General features: G+C 44.2%; 1 protein-coding gene across 1 annotated transcript in view; it reads left to right on the forward strand.

Moving 5' to 3' along the window:
• Positions 1-24,476, forward strand: part of LOC8026728 (angiotensin-converting enzyme-like) — a 41,983-nt gene that overhangs the window by 7,490 nt on the left and 10,017 nt on the right. Inside the window, exon 2 of the mRNA XM_040214134.2 lies at positions 19,932-20,114. Within this exon, the coding sequence (XP_040070068.2) occupies positions 19,932-20,114 (183 nt within the window). The remainder of the gene's footprint in view (positions 1-19,931; positions 20,115-24,476) is intronic.

Raw genomic sequence — 24,476 nt, forward strand, 5'->3', positions numbered from 1 at the left:
TATATAGGAACTTTAGCCCTCCCTGCTTTTTGCCGTCCTCTGGTGTAGCGTGCACGTTCGAGGCTCCCGAGATGCCGAAGTGTCTTCGAAGGTAGGTTGCCTTCATGCGCGCTTTGCTTGGGGTGACGATATCTGACCATTTGGTTCCGAAAGCTTATTTTCCTTTTTTTTTCTCAAGAGGGTGAAAGAGCGTCTCCGTGCCCGCGCTTTTGACGTTCACTCTGCTGCGGCAGCATTTCGTTTTCGGCGATTTCTTTGTATTTTCCCTCAGAGCACCGGGTTTTCCCTCAGAGCACCGGGTTCTACCATAGCATCCGCTATACCGACAAAGCCTGGAAGATCGCCACGAGACGCGGCCGCCGAAACGGAAAAGGTAGAGCGGCAGACAACAGATGAGAGGAGAGCCTAGAGTGCCTTCATACACACGCGCACCCTAGGAAAGCCACGTGACGGGTGCCCCGCTGCAGCGAAACGCCGAAACACACTTTTCCCGAGCGATGGAATGTCCGATCGTGCTCCTCGCGTTCCTCGCGCTACCGCTTCTTTTTCTTGTCGGGTTTGAAAACCATGCTTCAAGTCCTCGCCGCTGCAAAAGCTGTGCGCTGACGACCAGATTCCTAGAAAAATGCTCTGTTTTACTAGATCCGCGCTCCAAATCTGTTACCGAGCACTCTATGGCTCCATCGTCAAACTGCCGTGCTCTGTGTGTATAGAGGAGGCTATGGTTCTACAAATGATCGCATATTCTAAACTGAAACACATCGAGACACCCTAATTGAAGATAAAGGGAAATCGAAACAAAAATATAGTGCAGCCTGTTCTACCAAATAATGCGTTCTGTTTTATTTTTTTATTCAAGTTCATTTCTGTGTTTGTGAGTTGAAAGATATGTTCTTCGTCTCTTGTCCAGAGTTTGTTTTTATATTTTTCTGTCAAAGAAAGGGGGAAAAGTTTTTTTGCTCTATCTCTCTCTCTCTCTCGATAAATTGTAGCATCTGAATAAAGGTGGCAACATGGATAATTCGTCGAGTCGGTACATCGAAAAAAGAATACGAGCCCACTGATCTCCACTAGAGAGGGCTGGATGGCGCATTGAGCAAACAGGTATGAAGCCACCGGAAGTAAGCGGCTTGTCACGGAAGTGAGCGCTTGGAAGACTTTGTAACCCTTCTGAATGCTGGTTCGAAAAGCGTCGACGGCGCTAGATTTTCGCTTCTCACCTCAAGAGAGCCTGCTTGTTGTGTAGCAAGAGCGCATGCAGACCCGAGAAGTATCATGGGAAGCCATTCATTGTAAACATTTTGGGATTCTAGTAGATCAAGTGTGAATATGTCCCAAGTTCAAATGCCTCATTTTCGTGATTCAATTTAAAGCATGATTATTAAAACCCACTCAAAGACACCGGAAAGTACGGACCAAAACATCGACTGAATCCACTAGGAAGCCCAGCTGACGCCCGACTTCCGGGAGAAGCATCAGGCTTCCGGTGGCTTCACTTGCGCCCTGCTCGGAGAGCGGCTATGCGCCATCCAGCCCCCTATAATAGAGATCAGTGCACGAGCCTCAAGGAAAGGAAAAAAAGAACAAGAGGACACCGAGCATTACCTACGACTGGATTGGTTACTGAAAACCTTACATTATATGTACATGTTTTCGGCCTTTAATTTGCTGAAATTTGTCCTGTTGATAGTTCATTTCATAGCGGCGTAGACTAGAGATAGAAGGAGTGTTGTAATTCATATGTCGTCGGTCTGAATCCGGCTCAACGGGGGCGCATTTATATTTTCTGAGAAACAAAGCGGTTGCGGGCAGCGGCTGGAAGCAATCATGCTATTGATGACATCACCGTAAGTTTCCGTCAAGGACGACCATGGAGTTTTCCAAGAAGATTCCCGTTAACAACTTCCGCTGTAAAACTTGCCTGTGGCACAAGGATTTTACTTAAAATGGTGAAACCAAAATATTAATCTGACCCAATATTGAAAGACGTCTAAGCTCGTAAAAGAATTTCAGAGAAAATGTTATAATCTGTCGGAACTCAAGAAGGCAATACGTGGCATGTCCTTAGCAGATCACCATTGATTCTTAGCCAATAAGATCGTTGCATTAGAAAGTAGGAGAGTTAAAGAGCAAATCACGAAGAAAGAGGTGTGAATATAGTAAGAAACACCCTGTATTTATTAAAGAGGCACTGACACATCAAAATCATATTTTTTTTTATTATCCGAAACGATTGATAACGATGCCGGGACATTACCCTCAAAATTTGAAAATTGAGAATTCAGTATTTGTGAAGTAAAAAAACAATTTCCAAATGCCGAATTCGAAGTTCCCGCGCGATCGGCGCCGGTGCCTTGACATCAAAAATCGCGGCGACCTGAGAGTCGACTTTCTTTCACCACTCCCTGCTGTTGCCATGGCGACCCAAAGCGAGGAGGAAAGGAGTGAGCGGCGGCCGCGGCGGCGTTGCGGCGGACCGGTTTTGAGCGGTGTCGCCCGTTTCCGTTGGAGGATACAAATCCAGGAGACGGCACCACAACGAACTCCCGATTTTTGGTATTTCAAAAAGAAGGGCCGTAGTGCGTTTGCAATTGCGTTAAAAAACATGTTTTACGATTGCCGTTATTAAATGTTATAGAGATGTCGCCTACAAAGCTTCTAAATTTCCTGATTTTTGACGTCACCGATCGAAAGAAGCGAGGAGGCGAAAGGCGGGAAAATCAAACGCCAAAAATAAAAAGGCGCGCGCGCGCGCGGAAAAATTTTTTTTCGCGATGCGTTTTTTTTTTTGCGTGTCTATGACTGCAACTTGCATCGTTTTAGACAATAAAAATAAATACGACCTTTGGGGTGTCAGTGCCCCTTTAAAGGGGTAGTGAAACGAAATTTTAGCGCCGATCTTGTTGCATAAATATGGGCTAGGGACAGGCACCACCTCGGAAATATAAATATTGCGCTGTAAAACACAGGAGAACTAATTTTAAACATAATTAAACGATTTCAAATTCTCATCTGGTGGATGAGGGGAAGTTCTCGTGACATCACTTGTGCCAAAATAGCAGCGCCGTTCTGCGGCAATACGGCGTGCCGGCAGAATTCGCCTAGGCCTGAACGCGTTTGCAAAGCCTTGGCGGAGAAAGCCAAAGCGTAGTTGGCCACAGTGAGCTCGTTCTCGTTGCGGCTCTTTGCACGACACGGCCCGAGCATGCTTCTGGCACGGCCGGTATTAGTTGCTGCGAGTCGCGAGCTGCAAGCCGACGTTAAAAAGGATATGTTTGAACTACGAGGGTGTCAGCAAGAGCCAGGCAAATGCCAAATACCTGTTCACACTCGGAGCGGACACGCGCGTTTGATCGAAGTGCTGGATTCGCTCTGTTAGACCGCGTTTCGGTAAGCGCCTCTGGACCGATCTTTTACGATTGCAACTCGATACTGACATGACACTCGGCAAAGAAAGGTTAGACCGACATCGCGTAGCTCCCACGTACTGCTATAGCTCGACACTGACGTAGCGTCGAGTCAGAATAAAAATGGCATACTAATAACAGAGTGTACATACCGAGTTGCCAAGGTAATTCGTATGGCGTTTATTTGAGCTCTATATCACACAAAACAAGGAGATAGAATCAATGAGAGTCCCTTTTCGACGACAGCGTTCGTCACCACTGTCTCGGAAAACAAGGAGATCGAGATGACAAGGGGAAAATATTGACCTCTGAAATTTAGTTCAGGGATCAAACTACTCATCCGGTAAGGGTCCACAAGGGTCGCGCGGGCATATTCCATTCAGCAGGCCAGCCGGTCATGGACAGACGGTCTTGGCCAAGGACCGCCGCAGCAACGGTGCGCCGAGTCGATGTTGCTGCTAAGCCTACTATATTCTGCCGAGCTCGCTCGGTCGGCAGAATCGTGGCTGTTGTAGCTCTTCTCGTGCGTTTGTGGATCCTGCGTTCTTGATCGTCGTGGTCTGTTTTAAGTACTTCTTCCTTTTTTCTTGCTGGTTGAAGTTGGGACGCACGAGAAGAGCACGAAGAAAAATAAATGTCCGTTGGTGGCCGATACCAAGTAACTGAGCGACGCTGTCGGTTTTGTTGATTTGATCGTAAAAAGTGCGTAAGACAGCTTCGGAGCTGTCGTAGGATTCTGTCATAACCTGCGCAAAGGTTACGACAATTTCGTTTCGAGAGCACGGGTTTTCTCTCAAATTTGTCGTACGCACTTTTTTCGTCGTGAATTCGTTTTGAGAATCCGGCCTCAGAGCTGGTTTTGTCAGTGCTGCCGTGGTTGCCGACTTGCCGTGGTCCCGTGGTTCAGCGTGCGTGCAGCCCTTGCACATCTCAAACGGCCACGTTGTCACAGGTCGTAAATCGTCGACGCGCCACCAAGTGGCAACGCTCGTAACCACAACATTTACGCCGTAGCCTTTCCCGACCGGCACAAGTGACGTCACGAATGCGCCCAATATCCCAAGACGCATCGCGCTCTCCGATGGCCGATTTTTGAACGCGCGCCCAATCGGGCCCATCAGGCTGAAAAATATAGCCATCCGTTCAAAATACAAACGCGCGATTATGATTTATGAATATCATTGATCATATTGAACCTATTTCTGACCATAATAGGTGTATTTCAAATTTCGCTTCAGTATCCCTTTAAGCTCTCTGTGACTGTGGCGTGCAGAGGCATCGTCGATATAGAAACCAGCGCTCACACCGTAAGATCCTGAATTCACTTCACTGTTCGTTTAACAGAGCGCCTTGTTCAGAACTGTAGAATGCGCCGCCGTTTTATTTATTTATTTATTTGTAAATACTGTACGCCCTTCTGGGCGCTTTACGTTAATTTCCATACATGTCATTTCGTGCAATGTAATGTACATTTTTAACACTTTATACCTTTCATATCAATATGCAAAACCGCGCTGGTTCACATCACGCTACACAAGCAATCAATGAACTTTGGCAAGAAAAGAACACTACTCTTACACACTCATAAACAAAAATGAAAAATGTAATATAATTCATTTAAACATTTTTCGAATAAGAACAATGAATTACAATACCCAGTACTTCTCGGAAGCTTGTTTCACCTTTCAACTGCTCTAACAAAAAACGAAAACTTGTATGTGTCATTATTAATTCGCTAAACTGGCATAGCCCTATTGTGTACCCCTCTAGCTGTCTAGTAATGCATGGCTGCAAAAAATGAAATGTGTCCACATTTAGTAAGTCTTTTAAAACCATATAAAGAAGCTTTAGCCTTCATATTTCTCGGCGGGTGTGAACTGGTTGATGATTGAGCTGTTCAAGCATGCTAGTATCGGAGTTCATTCGGCGGTATCTCGAAACGATGAAGCGAGCAGCCTGTCTTTGTATTTTTACAGTCTATCTATCCAAATCTGTCGGTGCAGATTCCACACCACGTAGATCCTGGGGTGTGCCGTACAAATGCTGTGTAGGCAGTCAATTTCACCTCACTTGTGGTATGGCCTAGGTTTCGCTTCAAAAATCCTAACTTTTTTTAGCTGTACTGCACAAATTTTCGATGTGGCGATTCCATGTGAGGTTTGCTGATATCGTAACTCCTAAATACTTAAAGTGGTCAACTAGAGCAGTGGTTCTCAAATGGTGGTCAGCGGACCCTTTGGGGTCCGCGAAGGCACCCGGGTCCGCGAAGCCCAGCCTCATCAGTCGAGCACGGAAATAAAAGTTGTCTTTTCTCAGATTCAGAAGAAATTTCCAATATTCGAGTGTGTTTCCTCGTGTGTATGTAAGTTTACTTCACACTAGCTCTTAGTCATATTCACTTATTAAATCCCTATCATAATTAACCTATAATTTCCCTTCCCCCCACCATAAACGGGGTCCTCCATCATCTCTGCCGATCCACAAGGGGTCTGCGAAACATCAATGGCTGAGAACCACTGAACTAGAGCTCTAGGATCGTCTTTAGCTCCATATGTGTAGGGGAGGATGTTCACTTTTTCTTAGTGATTCAGGCAAAAACCGTCTTATCTGGATTAATTTTTATACCCAATTTTTCACACCATTTCTTTACAGAGTTGACAGGCGAGTTTAGGTTTTCTTGATCTATAGCATTGCGTACTTTAGTACAGAGCAAGAGGTCGTCCAAAAGCATTCTAGTTGTAACGTTAGGGCTGAGTTCAATAACGATATCGTTTATGTAACACAAAAACAAGACTGGACCCAGTACAGATCCCTTCGGGACCCCTGATGGAACCCCGCAATTGGTCGACACTGCTCCCCTGATAGCCACAGGTTGTATTGTGTTAGACAAGTAGACCTGGAGCTACGCAATTACCCGCTTATTATCGCCATATTTAATTGTTTTTGTAATAATCCATTATGTGAGACTCGGTCTAAAGCCTTCGATAAATCCAGAAAAACCGCGTCGATTAGACCTCTCTCGTTCGAAGAGAAGAAAAAGTCATCAAATAAACCTAGTAATTGTGTTACTGTTGACAGACCGCGCCGGAATCTATGCTGGTTTTTGTGAAAAAGGTTTGTTCGTTTCGAAAAAAGCATGAAGTCTTTTAAAAAGTATGTGTTCAAAAATTTTGCAGCTCGTGCATGTCAATAAAATGGGACGATAATTTACAGCATTCTGTTTGTCCCCGGATTAGTGGAGTGGAATAACCTTTGCACAAAGCTAGTCCGAAGGGACGCTGTTTTGACTGAGTGGCGCTTTGAATATAAATGTTAGGTATCTGGCCACCCATTCCAGATATCGCTTAAGAAATTTATTAGGAGTCTTGCCTGGTCCAGCGTTTTTTTGTTTTTTTTTGTCTTAATATTTAACAAGACTGAAAGGACACCAAACTCAGAAATATGAATGTCTGGCATAGACGAAAGTATGCCTTCAACGTCCTCCAAATTTACGGAACACTTGTAGGAATCGATCAACACAGAACTGAAATATTCATTGTACCTCTGGGTCATTGCGATACGACCCGAGATGATAACGCCTTTCTATACAATGCAATGCTTTAATGCCGCAAGATAATTCCCAATTTTTTTGTGTGTGCTGTCTTGATAAACTTCGGCAAGGTGACGCCGAAATGTTTTCCCCGAGATTCCTTAATTGTTTTTAATTAGTTTGAGAGGCTGGCAGTGTTATCTTTGCTCACAGGTTTCGTCTTGCGTCGCCGCTTTATTTTGAGTTTTAAATGAATAATATCACGTGTTATCCATAAATTTTGTCTATTTATGCGCTTTATTTTCTGGAGGACATACATCTGCAAGCAACGATTGACAGTCTTTTTAAAGTAATTCCACATTGTGTTTACATCACCCGTACTATCGAGGTCAGACAGAGACATTTCAAGATGATCCAGTATGCCTACGTCATCTGCACTATAACAATCATACACGCATATGTAACCTGACATTTGACGGCGTCCAATGACCAAGTGGATTACAATTCAGTAAAACAAGATTTTGGTCTGAAATCCCATTGTGAACAGTCACAGAAAAATTACGTAACTAGTTAGTTACAAAAATCAGGTCTAATACCGAACTGCCTGCGTCTTGTCTACTCTTTTACAACTTGCACCATATTGAAATTGAACACCATGTCAAGCAGTAATTGGGCATGTTTAACATCGGTGGCATCCGTTTCGGAAGTATTCGAGTTAATATTAGGCAGATTAAAATCACCAGAAATAACAAAATTTTATTTATTATTGACATTAGAAGCAACCTAGTTATAAACTAATTCCATAATTGACAAGTTAGAATCAGGCGACCTATAAACTGCTTCAGTTACGTAATTCGTTCCACGACAGTCAACTTTGTACAAATACTTTCTGTGGGTGGTAGGTCTTTCATAATATGACAGGTAATTGACTTCTTCATAATAATAGCAACACCTCCTCTTCGCGTTGCTCTGTCTTTGTATATAATCTTGTACGCAGGACCCGGGAATTACTTCATCATCCTGTATGTTCGAGTTTAACCATATTTCGATCACGGTGACTACTAGATGGGAACAGTGAAGTGTCAGAATCTACTCTAGTGTTCCAGCCTTGTTAACCAGGCTTTTGGCGTTCACGTTCATTATTCTTAGCTGCTTGACGCTTTTGTGCCCTTGCGTCACTTGCTTACAATTAGCGCGGGTCTATCTTTGGTTATTTTAATTCGGCAGGCGGCCTCGTTATCCCAGAAATACAAATCATTGGCAAACTGGAGCTTATCTTCAAAAAGCTAAACCCGATGCCCAGTAGCTCTCTCCGTTTCCGCACTACCACAAAGCCGTTTTCGTTTACGTAATGTTTCCTGGCAGAAGTCGTTTTGAATTGAGATGCTGGAACCCTTTAACTTATTGAAGTTTTTAAAAAACCTCAATTTCTTTATTTTAATTACTGAAGTTCATTATAATCGGACGTCAGCTTTGCTCGCGCTTCTTTCCAAGTCGATTTATCTGTTCAGCCGTCTGTACAGTCACACCGAGACGACTACGAAAGAGTTCCTCCAATACTTTTGTTCAAACGTCGTTATTTGTTTTGTTGTCAGGCTCGGGAACTCAGAATAGGATACTGTTGTTGTTACGGCTCCTGTCGTCGGTTTTGGTTAGCGCAGCTTGTTGATTTGTAACCGTACTTCGTAATTCGCTGATTGAGCTATGCAGTTCAGTGATAGCTTCATCGATTTTTTTTTTTTTTTTGTATTGTGACTAGCGAGCTTTTTAGACGAGCAAGCCTTCCGCTCATTTCATCTACGAAAGTATGGAACTGACCATGCTTACCTTTGATATGTTTTACATCGTTGGTTATGCAATAATGATTCCGCCTGCTACATCTGTGTAAAGTCTAACAAGGATTCCCCCCCCCCCCCTTTTTTTTTCTTTCACGCAGAAGGGTTTCTGAATTGCGTTCTCGAATGGCCTTCTACTCAGCGAGCGAGTTCAACAGCGATGTCGGCCGTGATTTGAAACGCATGAAAGATCCGGGCCAGCTGAAACACCGCTGGCTACAGTGGGCCAGATTTCTGCACTCCTCGAGACCCTACTTCAATGAGCTGGTGGAGCTTCTCAACTATGCCGCTGTTTCCAACGGTAATTAAGCTCAATTATTTTCACCGACTTATGAGCAACGCGAGGTTTCCCGGGTTCTAATCTAGACAAAAACATTTCTTTAGATAAAAGTTTTTTTTAATAATTTTTCATTACTGTATTCCTTTTTTTATTATTATATCGTTGTTATAAAATTGTTCTTTTGACTAGTTGTTACTGGCAGGCTGTGAATGACAAGACTTTGGTAATCGTATACCTTTTCATTGTTTTGCCACTGGAGGTCACTTTCCTTGATCGTGGGGGTGCGACGACATCGTTCTCTCAAGCGTGTTAATCGCGTTCTCTGGGAATAAACCCGTTCTGCCATTCCCAGGTTTTAATGTATATAATTTTTACGACTGACGACGTGAGCTAGGTCTTGTTTGATACAGTGAAGAAGACTTCCCCAAAAGCGAAAACACTCGTAAATAAAAGGGAGCTACATAATTTGGTTTTATATTTAGCCTACTTCACGCTCAAATCGCCCATTCCACGTTGTTTCCAATTGGTTCTTTCCGTGGCCACATATGCACGTCAAACATACATGAATTCAAAGAGAGATGCTCAAAAATGAGATACCGGAAGGCATGACCTTCAAATTAGGTTTGATTTTACGGACAATTCACTGTTTGATTCAGAACGTAGACAAGGGGATGTCCGTTTGTTCAAGTTGAGGTTAATAACACGGCTGTAGAGGAAACATCTTGCCACTTCAAAAAAAAATCATTTCTTTTTACCTGCGTTTTACAATAGTGTTGAAAAAATGTACGCCGGAACACTTCTCGTTCATATAGAAACTGGCAAGAGCCTGCATAAGCTTTCGCCCCACCGACCGCCGAGCTGCAATCTATTAACGGAATCAGTCAGCAATTTAGTAGCAGTTTTGATGAACAGTAGGCATGCAAGTTACTTAAAGTTTTGTTTCTAATTTTGGCAGTAATTTCTGCTCTCTACACAGGTCCATGCAAAACTAAAAAACTAAAACACTTCAAGACGTTTGCCATTCAGATGCATAATGTCAGCAAATTGTCAGCGTTCCTTCAATGTGTACCTCTTTACAACTTCGTAATTAAGTTCCCAACCGGAATTATTAGAGCTTGACTTCTTTTCAATAAAGATTAGATTTGAACTAGTGCATTACTCATCTAGCTGGTTTTGTGTAATTTCACACAATGTTTCAAGAACGCTACATTACTTTAGTCAAACGTCTGCAACAAATCAAGAAAACAAAAAAACGACTACCACAGGATTAACCATTTTATATAAACGTACTGAACTGCTCAAGGAGGGAGTCAAAGAGGAAATATAAGTTTGTTTTTTCTTTATCTTGGAAGAGCATTAATGACTCGTAGATCAGAACAATCAACGCGTTTATATGTTTGACTTGAGCCGAAGTGCTTCTTAGTGTAAAATCAGCTTAATAAGTACGGGACAAATAGAAGTATCACTCACGACAAAGAGGCTCAGATTCGCAACTGAGACGCATTAAAACAAAAACAGAAACGGCAAATGTTTTTTTTTTTTTTGTCTTTTTTTCTCGTTCTTTAGTACATGCCAGTTGTGAATCAGAGCCTGTTTTTCATCCGCCTTCTTTGAATTTATCTCGTCAATGGTACACTGCTTTACGCATTAAATTTAACGCACCGCAAGTTGCCCAGATTGTCACACTTCTAAGAAATTTCAAAGAAAGTGGAATCAATTGTTCCGCAGTCAATGAAAACTTAATATTAAAAAAAAAAAACGCACGGCGTAGCTTATCATGTTGGGTCATTTTGTTTCGGGCTCTAGAGAGAGAGGAAGCGTTGTGACTGAAAAGGGGGGGGGGGGGGGGGGGGGGGGGCAAATTTCGCGCTCTCATATTTCACGTTCGTATCGGGTATTTCTATCATCTGATTGGCTGCGCTGCCATAGTTAGATGCTTGGGGCTGGCCACGCCCTGTTTTTCTTAAGCTGTCAGTGGCCACAGTAGGTAGGCTCTATGGGGCCCAGAGCCGTGTGTAGAGGGAGTTTGGTCAATGGGAGGAGCAGTAAAGCCAGGGCGTGCACAGGCGCAGAAAGGGGGCTTGACATGTTCTCTTGAATAACAAGAAGCCGAAAAGAATCCTCTATCGGTGGTGGCGAGAAACGGTTTTATTCATTGATATGTTGTTTTAATAAGCGTTAAATACAGTGTTACAATTATTAAGTGTTAAATGTAGTAACCCTTCATGACTCAAAATAGGGTGCACGTGATGTTTTGATAATGATTATGCATAAAGGTGAAAGAAATGAATGTGCCGCTCGAACTCTGTCTTACTCGGACAGAGTGTGACCGCTCGGACGGCAGATTCCCGGCCCTCGGCGCCTGGCGTAAGGATTATGTTGATCTACCGCTAGTCACGCGCTTCCACCATGATTTCGAGTGACCGTTATTGAAACATCACGTGCACCATATTTTCCGTCCCCGAGAGTTACTCCAACGCAGTTATTAATTTCGTTTCTCGGGACCACCGCCAGGGTATTTTTTTCGGCTTCTGGTTGGCCACATTCCAGTTTGTGAAGATGCCCTGGAACATTCCCAGCACGCTTTCGAGCAATGGCGTCTCCTCATTTGACGCCTATACTTCCCGATGAATGACAAACTCTTTGTATTTACGGCTGTGATGGGGCCAAGTTGACGAAGGTTGCACTTATGGTTGGCGCCAAAAGGAATCAAATTAACTGTAGAGTGCGTTGGTAAAGCTGGCTTGACACAAAAAGAACACAAAAATCTCAGGACAAGGAACGACAAACATATATTTTAACTCGAAACAGCATGAATCACATTAAAAGCCTTGGCGGTTCCACCCGACAAGTATGCAGAAGAGAAAGAGAAAAGGGTAGAGAACAAAATAAGGTTAAAGATAAAATTGCAAAGAAAAATATCCCTTACCCGATTCTTGAATCTGTATAGTTACTGATCACTCCCCCTCAAGTTGATAGTGCATTCTGTTCTCCTAAATAATTCGCTCCTTTTTATTTCTTGTTATTCAAGTTCATTTATGTCTTTCCGAGTTAAAAGATATGTTCGTCGTCACTTGTCGACATTTTGTTTTATTATTTCTCTGACAAGTCAAGTGACGGGGAAAAGGTACGTTTTCTCTCTGCTGACAAATTGAAGCATCTGAATAAAGGTGGCAATTTGGATAATTCGTCTAGTCGGTACCTCCAAAGAAGAATAAGTGCATCAAAGAAAGAGACAAAGAACAAGACGACACCCAGCGCTGCTTACGACTGAATTCTTTATTTAAAAAGACGCATTATATGTACATTTAGTCGGCCTCTCCCTCATAAATACTTCTCCTTCCTGGACCGGGATACCGATGATATGTATGACTAAGGCGTGCGTATTTGGAAACAATCCAGTAGTAAGTAGTGCTCGGTGTCTTCTTGTTCTCCGTCCCAGTCTTTTAGGCGCTTATTCTTCTTTCGCATAAAGATGCAATAAAATATTCGAGATCAAAGTTTTTACCAAGGAACCAAAACTATATTATTTTACGAAAATATTTCTTTTATCCGTGTCAAGTATTTTTGACGCCTAATTTAGTGGTGTTCGCCATACATTGTGTCGCATGGGGAATAATATACGTCGTCCAATGTGATTTTGAATCTGGAAATTAATCGTTTATGAGCACGACGCATTATAAGGCAGCTGTTACCCGTGATACTCCTGAATCATGATACTATTTTGAAATCCTCGGACGCGCGTGCAATTTGCGCGTCGGTCAAGCGTATTACGAGGGAGAATGGGGCAGCGCAGCTGACGAAGCCCAAAAACCGCGAGTGTTCTCAGCCGCTTCTTTTGATTTGATGACTTTAAACATATTGCTGTGGCGATCTTCCTCAAGTATTGAACATTGTTGAGAGGAACTTAGATATGAAATACGTAAGTTTAATATTGTGTACAAAATCTTCTTTGTACATGATGGAGTACAACGACTACCAACTGGCCTAATTCACCACCTTGCTATAATTTTCTTTGTTCCGCTAACGATAACCGATTTCCGTCAGAAGGGGGAGCGTTTACTTTCCCAAGTAAAAAGTCATTTACAGCGTTCAACACACTGGCAATCGAAGTCACATTTTTAATATAATACATAAGGATGGTTTAGAATTAGGAAGATATTGGTGTTGTTTATTTAGTTAATCATGCAAAAGAAATACCGGGCTCGCTTAGGAGTCAACGCGTGTAGGCTGTATCCGCCAGCTGTACCGGTTTGTGATATTCCAGATTAAAAAATAGTAAAAAAAAAAAAAACATATATGAAGGTACGCGTCACCGGCTTATGAAAATAAACAAAAAACTAAAGAAAGTAATAAATATAAACTAATACTTGACACAGATCTGCTGGATCTGATTCAGCGTTGACCTTTAAGAAGCTTCCGTGTTTTTTACCAGGCGGTGCCACAAGTGAGTGGCAGCGTTAGAGAGCCTAGATTAAAGAGAGGGCCCATCTCTCCATGGGGAGCGTTTGCGATTTCATGGCGGCCACTTCCTGCTGCGATCGGTCCTAAGCGCGCTTACATTCCGTTTTAACGTGTCGAGGAGGAAAGCAGAAGGAAAGTCGGAGACGTTCGCAGACGATGAAGGCTTTCGACACGTCGGCGCAGCTCGTATTGCAAACGCGGCCCGTAAACCACGTGGCCTGAAGCGAGCAGTTGGACACTCTCTGCAATACAGGCTCACTGAGGAGCGTGAAACCCAAATTTTGATTTTGATGTTTTCATGGACGTAGGAGGAAACGCGCTTTGAAGCATGAAATGCTTTTTAACAGTACCCTCCAATCCCAAAATGCTGTTTGTTCATCCATCCGTGCATTTCCCTCTAAACTAGGAGGATAAAGTGGCGTCAAGTGGCGTCACCTAACGTCCCGTGACCTGTACACCTTGGGGGAATTGGCGGCACGTGACCAATACGTAAACTGAGTTTTCGGCTAAATTTAGTGGGAAAATTCTTATATTGTCACCAAAACATCAATTCAGTTTCCCCGCTATATTTAGTGGGAAATTGACGCCACGTAACCTTTACACCAATTCAGTTAAAGTACTAACCCCCCCCCCCCCCCCCCCCAAATGTTTGTTTCATTTTTTGCCAGGCGATTCATTATGGTGTCGGAAGACTACCGAATCAATATTTTGCAACAAAGTCACATATATTTTTAATAAAGACTAAATACGCAACTGCTCCAAACCGAAATCAAAGCCTGGGCACAGAAGTCAGAGTAGTGGAAAGGAGAGCGTGGGCGGCGGAAGTCACGTAACTACACCCAATCATGCGCTTTTTTCCTTTTTCTGGCGCGCGCAGCAGACGAAGTGTGCAGTGGAGAACCGTATGCCGTGCGATTCATTTGCAGTTATGTTTATTCCGCTCGCTGTTCTGCATTTCAAGATAAGTTGTTTTGTACATTCAAGAGTTGGACATGAGCAGTGAGTGCCCTTGGTCAATTCCCGTGGTCGGCTCCGAAAAGAATACCCCCCAAGACGTTGTGTGAAGAGCAGCCTCACATGTCCTGCGTCCGAAAAAAGTGGCATTGTGCGGCAGAGTCTGCACAATTTTCCGAAAGATCCACGGGATCAGGACCAATGGCTGGCAGCCATTCCTGTAGAACAGTTACGGGCACCTCGAAAAGCGGACGCTAACCGATTTATATGCTCCTTGAATTTTGTGGAAACTAATTACGTTGAGTTCGCAGGCGTTAAAAAGGAAATCCCATACCATTTACTTCCGGGACGTTTCGTTCACAACATTTTTTTTTTTTTTTTTCTCAGTGGTAAGTGTAAAAAAATATAAATATCGCAAAATTCTTTAAAAAAATACGTACGCTTACACTCTAAGAAAAAGTGAGCACCCCCCTAGTCATCGTGCGTTTTGACGGCTCTAACTACCCCACAGGCTTACCTAACGACCCACTGGGCTCGAGCCATTGAGAGTTAGCACCCTGTTGGAAGGTGACAAGCATGGGGTAGTCACGTTTTATAAACTCTTGAATTGAACATTCAAGTGCATGCAGTCGTTTAATAGTAAAAGTCATTTCAAAAATCTCAAAAAGTGCTTAAAACTTGTTTTCTTTGTGCGTTGGTTATTATTTATTTAAATTTAAACCGCTCGAAACAAGCGTGTGGCTCATTTCGCCTAAACTGGCAGAAAACAAACAAGTACAGGCAACATTGGTACGCACCTACTAAAACCCGAGGCAGATAAAAAGTATCGCGGTTGTCCTTTTTGGTTCCGCCGCGGGTTTTACGATGTACAACAGTAAACAACAGCTGGCAGCTGGCGTCGTGCTCGAGGAATTGAACCAAATCTCTAGAAAAGCACAGAAAGCTACGCACAGGCGTGAGTTGACTTGAATGTTCGTCGGACGAGATACTCTTGTCGTCTTTTATTGTGCGGTTCAGTAAAGAGCGTGCTCTTAATAAAGGTGTGATCGGTCAGTTCTGCGTGCAGTTCAGTTGCAAGTGGCCTCCTCCGTTCCGCCCGTTCCGCCGAACTTGCGCTCCTGTCGTACCCAATTTTTTTGCTTGCAAGTGCAGTGAAGTATGAAGCATTGCACACCACGACTCAGGCCGGACGGGACGAACCTACACAGATATCTGCGATCATGTTCGTGTATTTCACTATTTCTCTGTCTCGGGATACATGATTCGCATGTCTCGGGATACATAATTTCATCGAGCATTCTCGATAAAAAAAAAAAAGCTCAAACAAGTATGTGTCATCCAAGGCGGAGTACTTCGAAAGGGACTAGGATTTCAGGCCTTCCAGCACGCGTTCCTTTTATCTATATAAAAGATTCTAAGTAAATTTCCAAAAATAAGGCATTGACAAACATATACGTGCTATTTGTTTTAGATTTCTTTTTTTTTTTTTAGAAAAAGTATTGCTGGAGACGACAGCAGGTGCAGCGCAGAGAACTATGTTCTCGGCGTTCTTTGATGCTCAACAGCTCATTCACACTGGAAGCGGATCCGCATTCGCAAAGCGGTTGTGAGCGCGGTTGTTAAAGACCCAGTCCAATTGCACGCGCACTTGATGTCATGGAGTGCGCGTGCAATCGTACTGGATATTTATACAACCGCGTTCGCAACCGCTTTGCAAACGCGGATCCGCTTCCAGTGTGAATGAGCGGTAAGGCCGGTTCAGACACTTGCGTTTGAATGAGTTTGACAGCTTTGCGTCGAGAACCGAAAGCGACTCACCGGCACGACTGTGCTTCGTATGAAGCGTGGAATCCAATTCAAGGAATCATCTTCGCACGCGATGTAAGCAGCAGGGATGCCCTGGTTTCTCGCTGCCACAACGCAGTCAGACGCAGTCAAACGCCACTGTCTGAACCAGGCTTTACATAATTTAGCATACGTATTTCGCGTTCGTTGCAGGCGAAGGCACGGGCCCGAAAGCGGCAATTCTGCACTGTCCTCTTGGCGCGAGCGCGAGCGCATAGAACGCATATTTGAAAGACACACGCTTGAGCAGAAACAATTGTAGCGAAAAGAAGAAAACTGAAACAACGCTTCGGGGAGGACCGGAGGACGGGCTTCGCTAGAATCACCTGCGCGCGCTCAGTGTACTCAACATTTACTCAACCGCCGCTGAAGTCATTCGGATATGTAAAAAGAGAAAAGAAAATGCATCAGCGTGTTCAGAAAGTTGTGATTGCAGAAATTGCTTTCAATAATTAATACAATTAATTAAACAGGCTTCTGTACACTTAAAGTGTAGGCTAGCGAGAAAACGAAACTTATCAAAACGTGACGTGTAGCAACTATTCAAATTTATTCATAACCTGCAGTTCACTTTTGCAATGGATTACATTAGAGATACGAGCGCTTTCCTAAGGGCAGTAGAGGAAAATAATATATACGCGTAAACCTTGCACAGTCTTTTCGTATCTATGCAAAATATGACAGTGGTCACCATCCTAATCGGTCACAGAAAATACAGCAGTATATAAGGTGGCGGTGTCGACTAGACGTGTGTATAGGAATGTAGAGTGTCAATGTCTCATATAGTACCTTGTGCTGTGTCTGAACGCGTTCCTCTGTAGAATGCTATGGTGTCTGTATGTCGGGTATGTGTGAAGTGTGTAGTAGAATATCTACATACGTGAATGTCTGGCGAAGCGCTGCACACAAAGACTGTTGGTTTCGTTTTTTTCTAGTTTGAGCCCTGTCCGTTAGGTGGCGCGTGGCGCCGCCCAATTCAAGGAGTCGCGCGTTTATGTGTCTACTTATTTGAGTGAAAAACATGGAGGCGTTCCATGGCTCTACGGAGCTGACGGGGCAGCCCCAAAGGGTTCGGTTCTCAGCCTCTCGTCCCAGTGGGATCAGTCTCATAGCCAGTTGAATGGGTGTTCCGTGCGGTGAATAGTGCGAAGTGCGTGCACAAACGCGGTGAGGATTACCAGGGAGTGGATAACGAATGCTAACAGGTGAGCAGGAGCATTGAACGATCGGAACCGACGCCGCTTAAATCGGTGATGCTTCGGCTCGCCGCTGTCAACCGAAACCGCCGGATCACTTGCGGCAAGCACAGCAAGGAGACGCTCTGTTCAATAAAGATATCATTCCATTTGTCGCTATACGATTCCTTTCTTGAATGTTTTCTGGTCACGAAGTAAATGCAGCCGGCCGCGCGAAAGCAGTCGCGGACAACCCCCTCAAATGCCCCCCCCCCCCCCCCCCCCCCCCCTTCCTTTCACATCGTCGCCTCTACTCGTAATACGTGCGGTGTCCGTGGTTCGAGGCGCGTTTTGGAGTGCTTCAGTGCGCACGGAAGGCCGCGAACGGGCGCACGCAATTGAGAATCGTATTTTAGCAAAAAGCAGTCCAGCTCGCTAGGCCTTACTCGTACTGCTCCACTGTCGCTTGCCAGCCGCCATGTTGCTTTTGGGGGTGCTCACTTTGGCAACCTGTTGATTGCGTGCCGTGTGATTACCCGTGGGGTTGTCAGTATAACGAAGGTGGGGTAGCGATATCTGTGACGGCTTCTGACTACCCCGAAGCTAGTACCCCACGACAACCCTTTTGTTGAGAGTGTACACTCAGGGTCGAACCTGGCTCTTCCGCATGTGAAGCGGAAGAGCCAGGTTCTATCCACTGAGCTACTGGGAAAACTCTTTTGTAAGGAATGATGCAGCCTGTCAACTGTAGGTTCGAAAGTTTGCTGACTATTTTCTCCAGCAAAAACACTCCCGGGTCGAAGTCGGGCAGCACCACGCATTGGCCACATTCGCACCTAGTAAAGAAATCGCGCGCGTGCATATTCAACTCGAAGTACGCACTTCGTGCTTGATGTTTGCGCGAGCGATGTCTTCAGCCACGAGAAGGGAGCGACGGGTCAGCGGCGTCTTCGTGCAAATCGGCTTGGTGGTCGGGCCTGTCGTGCGGGATGACTACCAATTCTTTTGGTCGTCCAAAAATTTCTCTTTCAAGGAAGACGGAATTCGCCGGTACCGCGAAGCGCGCCATGTTGAGAATAACGCTTTGAACGCACAGAATGCTTCCGGGGTTCTGAGCAACTTTTTTTTTTTTTTTCAATCAACGTATTTGCAGCTTTTTAAAAGCCACAAAAAATGGATTTCATATTTTTATTTTTTAATATCGAGTGTGTCTCTCCCATGATCAACTACTCTGATTAAATTTGGTGGTTGTGTATAAACCTTAGAAAACAGCCCGTGACCACGGAAAAGAGAGTAAGCTAGGCGACTCAAACCGGCCAGTTATCGATCGGCAGTTTTCGTGAGGAAAGGAACCGAATTTGGAGCCGCAAATTTGGTTGTGAGTAGTTAGGCTCTCATATGTCACGTACAACTGAAAACCTCAGCGAGCGTAAATACCCTGTCAGTGTCCCTTTAAACGCTAAATTTAGCCAGAAAATTCACGTCTTGTGACCTGGGCACCAATCCAGTTTCCCCGCTTTATTCAGCGGGGAAAATAGACGTCACGTGAACTATACAACTGCTCAGTTTCTCCGCTAAATTTAGTGGGAAAATAGACGTAGTGTGACACACCAGTTACGTCACCCATTCCCTACAATGTATTTTATGCCTTATAATACTTTAAAACTGCAGGTCGCTGCCAATTTTTGTCTGTTCTTGCATTTTGTAATTAAAATACTACACTAATAAAATTTGTGTATAGAATAATTGCACAATCTAAAGCCACTTTCGTGCAAAGTGTCGCTGCATTCCGTTCTCTGGCTTAGCTATACGAATTCAGTTCACAGCTAAATAACCGTCTGGAACTCCGTCGTTCGAGCATATGCCGACTCGCTCGGCACGAAACAATTACGGGCTAATAAAAAAACTTTAACTACACATTGTGATTTCTTTTTCGCTCGCAAAGTAACTAAATACGTTCCTCGTTACATCAGTTTAAAAGTAACCAGTTACTTTATCGTTACTTTGGGCCTGCGGTTTTTGAAAGTAGCCGCCTTCCAATATTTGTGACGTTAACAATGCCCGTTTTTTCTTTTTGTTTTGTTTTTTAACTCATTTTTGGGCACTTTTTGTGTTTTCTTATCGGCGCTTTTTTGTCGCGGAAGTCACAGGCGCAAGCTATGGGTAAAAACCAAAGACAGCAACGTGTTGTAGACGACCCTCTTCAAAAGTAACTGACCACATTTACTCGTCAACCCGTATAAATGTTACGAACGTACGTTTGTCGTTCCATGTCTCGAAAAGCAACCAAGCCGTTACTTCGTCACCAAAATAAGTAACTAGATAGAACTAGCCCGTTGTTTGTAACGTCACGACCATTAAAGGGCACTGCGGATGTGTATATAGATTTCCCTTTGGCTGAGGTTAACGTGAGTAATGGTGACACTGAATTCTGTGTTTTAGGCTACGCCAACTTCGCAGCAAGCTGGATCGACGGCGAGGATGTCAACAAAGATGCGGCCAGATTGTGGCACAAGGTCAAAGATTTCTACGCACATCTGCACGCCTTTGTAAGAGCCGCTTTACTGCGGAGGTACGGCAACGAGAGTTTGCAGGCGAGAGGCCTCATACCAGTCCACCTTCTGGGTGAGCAGTGAGCCGTGTTGTGCGCTACGCAGTTGTTTTGGGAAAACACAGTTGTTAAACAATGCCGTAGTCAAAACACACGAACTTAAATATATATTTTTTTCGTTTATTTCAGGGGCCGTATCGAGGCTAAACGGAGATTCGCACACTTGCGTTGAGTTCGACCGAGTGCGAGGGTTGCTATGGCAACAGTGGAGTCGGTTCCAACAAAACATTTTACCTGTTTCGTTGGAGCCGACGCGTCTGTTGCCACAGCAACCGTCGAAGAAAAGAAAAGAATATATATATATATATATATATATATATATGTGTGACGAAGAGCAAGAGTCGACGACCGTTTTTATGTCCGCACTGTTCAAGCTTCAATTACTACTTCCTACCGGGATGGCAATTGCAGAAGCAGAGCCTCATAACTCACTTGATATAGCCTCCATTCAGTGCGCAACAACGTTGCCTCCCGCGGAACCCTCGCGGATATGATAGCAATGTACATCGCTTCTGATCATAGCAATTGGGACACTATATTGCCCTTCGTCACATTCGCATACAATACCGGACAGCAAGACACCACTGGTTTTTCTCCCTTCTTCCTTCTCTAAGGACGAGAAGCATCGTGCAACATGGACACTATCTTCCCTTATTCAGCGAGCGATCAGGACGCCCTTCTCACATGCCGCGCAGAGGAGTGCCGCCAACTGGCCCAACTTCGAACTGCTCAGCAGCAGCATACCGCAAAAACTCGCTATGATTTACGGCATACAGCCGCTACTTACGCACCAGGAGACCTCGTCATGGTGTGGACACCCATCAAGCGACAAGGCTTAGCAGACAAGTTCCTACGCAAGTATGTCGGGCCATATCGCGTCATCAAACAAACGACACCAGTCACATGCCATGTCGAACCGCTCTCACCACCAGCCGATGCCCGCTTCCGAAACGACGACATTATTCATGTAAATCGGCTAAAGAAATACGCTCAGCCCCAGCCAACCCCTCCCAAGCACTAATCTCCGAGATGCTCCTCACCATACAACTGCAAAACACCCATACCGCCTTCCTGTGTATAAAGACGGTCGCTGCGTCCTACTTCACCCAGACACCGCCCCCAACCACCTCTCCCTTCCCCCCTCCCCCGGGGGGGGGGGGGGGGGTAATTCTGACGTCTATACTTCACGATGTCCCCTTCATCGTCTTTCAGCATGTTGGCCGAGGAAGACGAGGCCCGCGGGCGCTTGAACTGGATGCGCGGGCAAAGGCGCGCTGAATGCTTAAACAGTGCGGACATAAAAACGGTCGTCGACTCTTGCTCTTCGTCACAATATATATATATATATGTTCTTTTTTTTTGTGTGTGTGGGCGAACAAATTAGGCGAAGTCATCCGTTCTCAGCACCCGTTCATGGTATGTTTATGAAATTCCCTGAAACAACCTGCGGCAATGCCTCTATATCATGTTTCAAAAAAGGAGCAGCTCCGAACTGCGTCAAAAATATGCCATTTTTACTTGCAGCTTGGTAATGGCAATAGTTCCGCAATACAAATGCGCCACAAAACCTTTTTTACGTGGTACAATAAAAAAAATTGTTATGCCAAAAATATATTTTTTTTATTTATTTCAATGGGTCAATTTATACGGCCCAGATTCTTGAACAGTGCATTTTTCCATTAATATAGGATTTCATTTTATTGTTATATTTCCTTCAAGCCCGGCAACTAAAAAAATAGCCTCCAAATATTTTCTTGTTAAAATAGGTTATGATATTTTATTTTATTGACGCCTTTATTGAGAAGGCGGCATCAGTTGTTCATTGTGCTAAGTGTAATGCATAAATGATTAACTTAAGTTCCAATAAAAATGCACAATCAATAGTATATTGCAAGAATATGTTTTTAATAAAGTTCAGGCGGAACCTTCTGTGTTTCTGTCTAATGAAGCGATTGGTTGCAGACATAATTGAAAGTGCCGCGACACGTCATATGTCAATTTTCACTCTAAATTTTGCGGGTAATCTAAATTAGTGGTAAAATCACGTGACGTAAATTTTCATTGTAAATCTAGCGGGAAAACTTAATTTGTGTATAGCTCACCTGATATCATGTAACGTAATTTTCCCCGCTAAATTTAGCGGCGAACGTGACCACCTGCGTAGGCCAGGCCACATGAAGGCATGTGACGTCACTTTCCCCGCTATATTTAGCACGGAAACTGGATTAGTGTTCAGATCATGGGACGTCAATTTTCCCGCTACATGTAGCGGGGGCAAACTGAACTTTTGTACAGGTCACATGACATCGTGTCACCGACGCCAGTTTTTCCACTAAATATAGCGCTGAAGCTGAATTCATTTGAAGGTCACGTGCCTTAAAGTGATTTCACGTCATTTTAACAGCTAACTTCAAAAGAAAAGCTGGATTGAAAGTAAACATCTTGGTGGGCATTCGTCTGGTTACGAATGATTTAAATGTAAAAAAGTAAGGCTCTATCCAACAGGAATACTAAGGGTCTACGCCGGCGGCGTCACCTTTGTCGCCTACTGTTCGTAGAGAGCCTAGATTGTTGAGATGGTCCAACTCAAACCATGAGCTGCGTTTGCAATTTAATGGCGGACGCCTGCATCGGAGATTGGTCGCAAGTGCGCATATGCCGCGTTAGCACGTGGGTAGGAGAAAAGAAGGCGGTAAGGAGGAGACGCTCACGGACGAACAACGCATTCGTTACCTGTAGCTCAATGTGACGCAGATCGAGCGGTTGGAAGCTCTCTGTATACAGTGTCTCTAGTTCGCTGCCATTTATACTACGTTCACCCCTTAATCTGTGACTGCTGTGAGAGCTACGTGCCCGCCGAAGCAAACAGCCGCCTCCCACTTATCAATTGACCCGGCTCTCTCCGCGTGAGTATGAGCGGGAGCGTGATGACGTGACGTAAGGTTGGCGTATGATTGGTCCAACAGGACGTAGCTTCAACCGTACTCTCAACACAGGGGTGAACGCGGTATAGCGGTCTTCGCCGCCTACTCGTCGAGAAGCAATTGCGACGAATTGCGCGGCTTAATGTGCCCGTCACTATTACGAAGGAATCTTTAGTTTAAAAGTTTAAAAAAATCTTAAAAAACTTACCAGAAGGCACACACCACCATCAATATGACGTTAAGAAGAATAATTTCCAGGGCAACGCGTTGGCAGAACGGGTTCCGAAGAAATGCCACAACATCACATTCAACAACCGCTCTATTCTTAACACAAAAATCTGGTAAAGACGTCGTTTATTAAAGTCTTAGCACATTCTAAACACAAAAGACAACACCAAGCGATAAGCTGGGACACTTCCAAGTGAGGTCGTCTCGGGTTGACGAAGCGTCATGCGGGGTGCGTCGAGTGATATGTCATCACCAACAAACACGAAGAAACCACGGCCGTTTGAAATGACGACAGCACCGGGCACTATAAAAGATGACGACAAGGGCAAAACAGACATTTCTGATGAAGGGACCGAGCTGCCACCAAAACGTCAAGATCTATATTATTATTATTGTTGGGGCCTTACTTTTTACATATACAGCTGGATTTGTGTTGAGCTCACGTGACGGGAACTCGCCCCTCAAAATCTAGTGGGGAAACTGAATTTGTGTTTAGGTCACATGGCATGGTCATGTCACATCATTTACCGCTAAATTGAGAGGGGAAACTGAATTGGTGTGGAGGTCACTCAACATGAAGTGATGTCACGTCATTTTCCTTGCTAAGTTTAGCGGGAAAATGATTTCACATGGCTACATGTTTCGTGGCCTTTTCGTTTGGGCTCCCTGCATTTAAAAAGATTCAATTACGCTGCGTGACAAAGTGACACCGAAGTACTGCCATGCTCCCGGGTCACAGAGCCTGCGTGACTGAAAGATTATGCGTTCTGATCTTCTTTAAAAAAAAAGGAGTTCATTAAATTAATAATCGGTTTCATGTGAGAAGGCCCGGCATGACCAATATTTTTCAAGAACAAGTTGTGCCGATAAAAGATTGACAGAAGATATAGGCAGCCCAATATTTTCTTTCTTTTCTGTGTCTAGCCAGCTTGCCAAAAGCAACGCCAAACTTGGCTGAAGTATCGAAATTCTAGTGACCTAACTTTGCCCGAATAACATTTTGCTGGAAGGTGTTAGTTAGTAATGAAGTACTTTTCTTTGGCGTTATGGCTCTTCTTTGGTTAGCCATACAATTTTTATGCCAGACACGAGCCAAAAATACCATGTATCGAGCAAAGAAGCCTAATTCTCAAGCCTAATCCTGGCACTTGTTGGGGGATTTAGGCCCATAAAGGCCAGATGACGACAAACCAGCGAGGCAGTAAAGCCTAACTTTGGTACTAG

This window comes from Ixodes scapularis, unplaced genomic scaffold (genome assembly GCF_016920785.2).
Source record: "Ixodes scapularis isolate PalLabHiFi unplaced genomic scaffold, ASM1692078v2 PGA_scaffold0__279_contigs__length_252992795, whole genome shotgun sequence".
Classification (NCBI taxonomy): Eukaryota; Metazoa; Arthropoda; class Arachnida; order Ixodida; family Ixodidae; genus Ixodes; species Ixodes scapularis.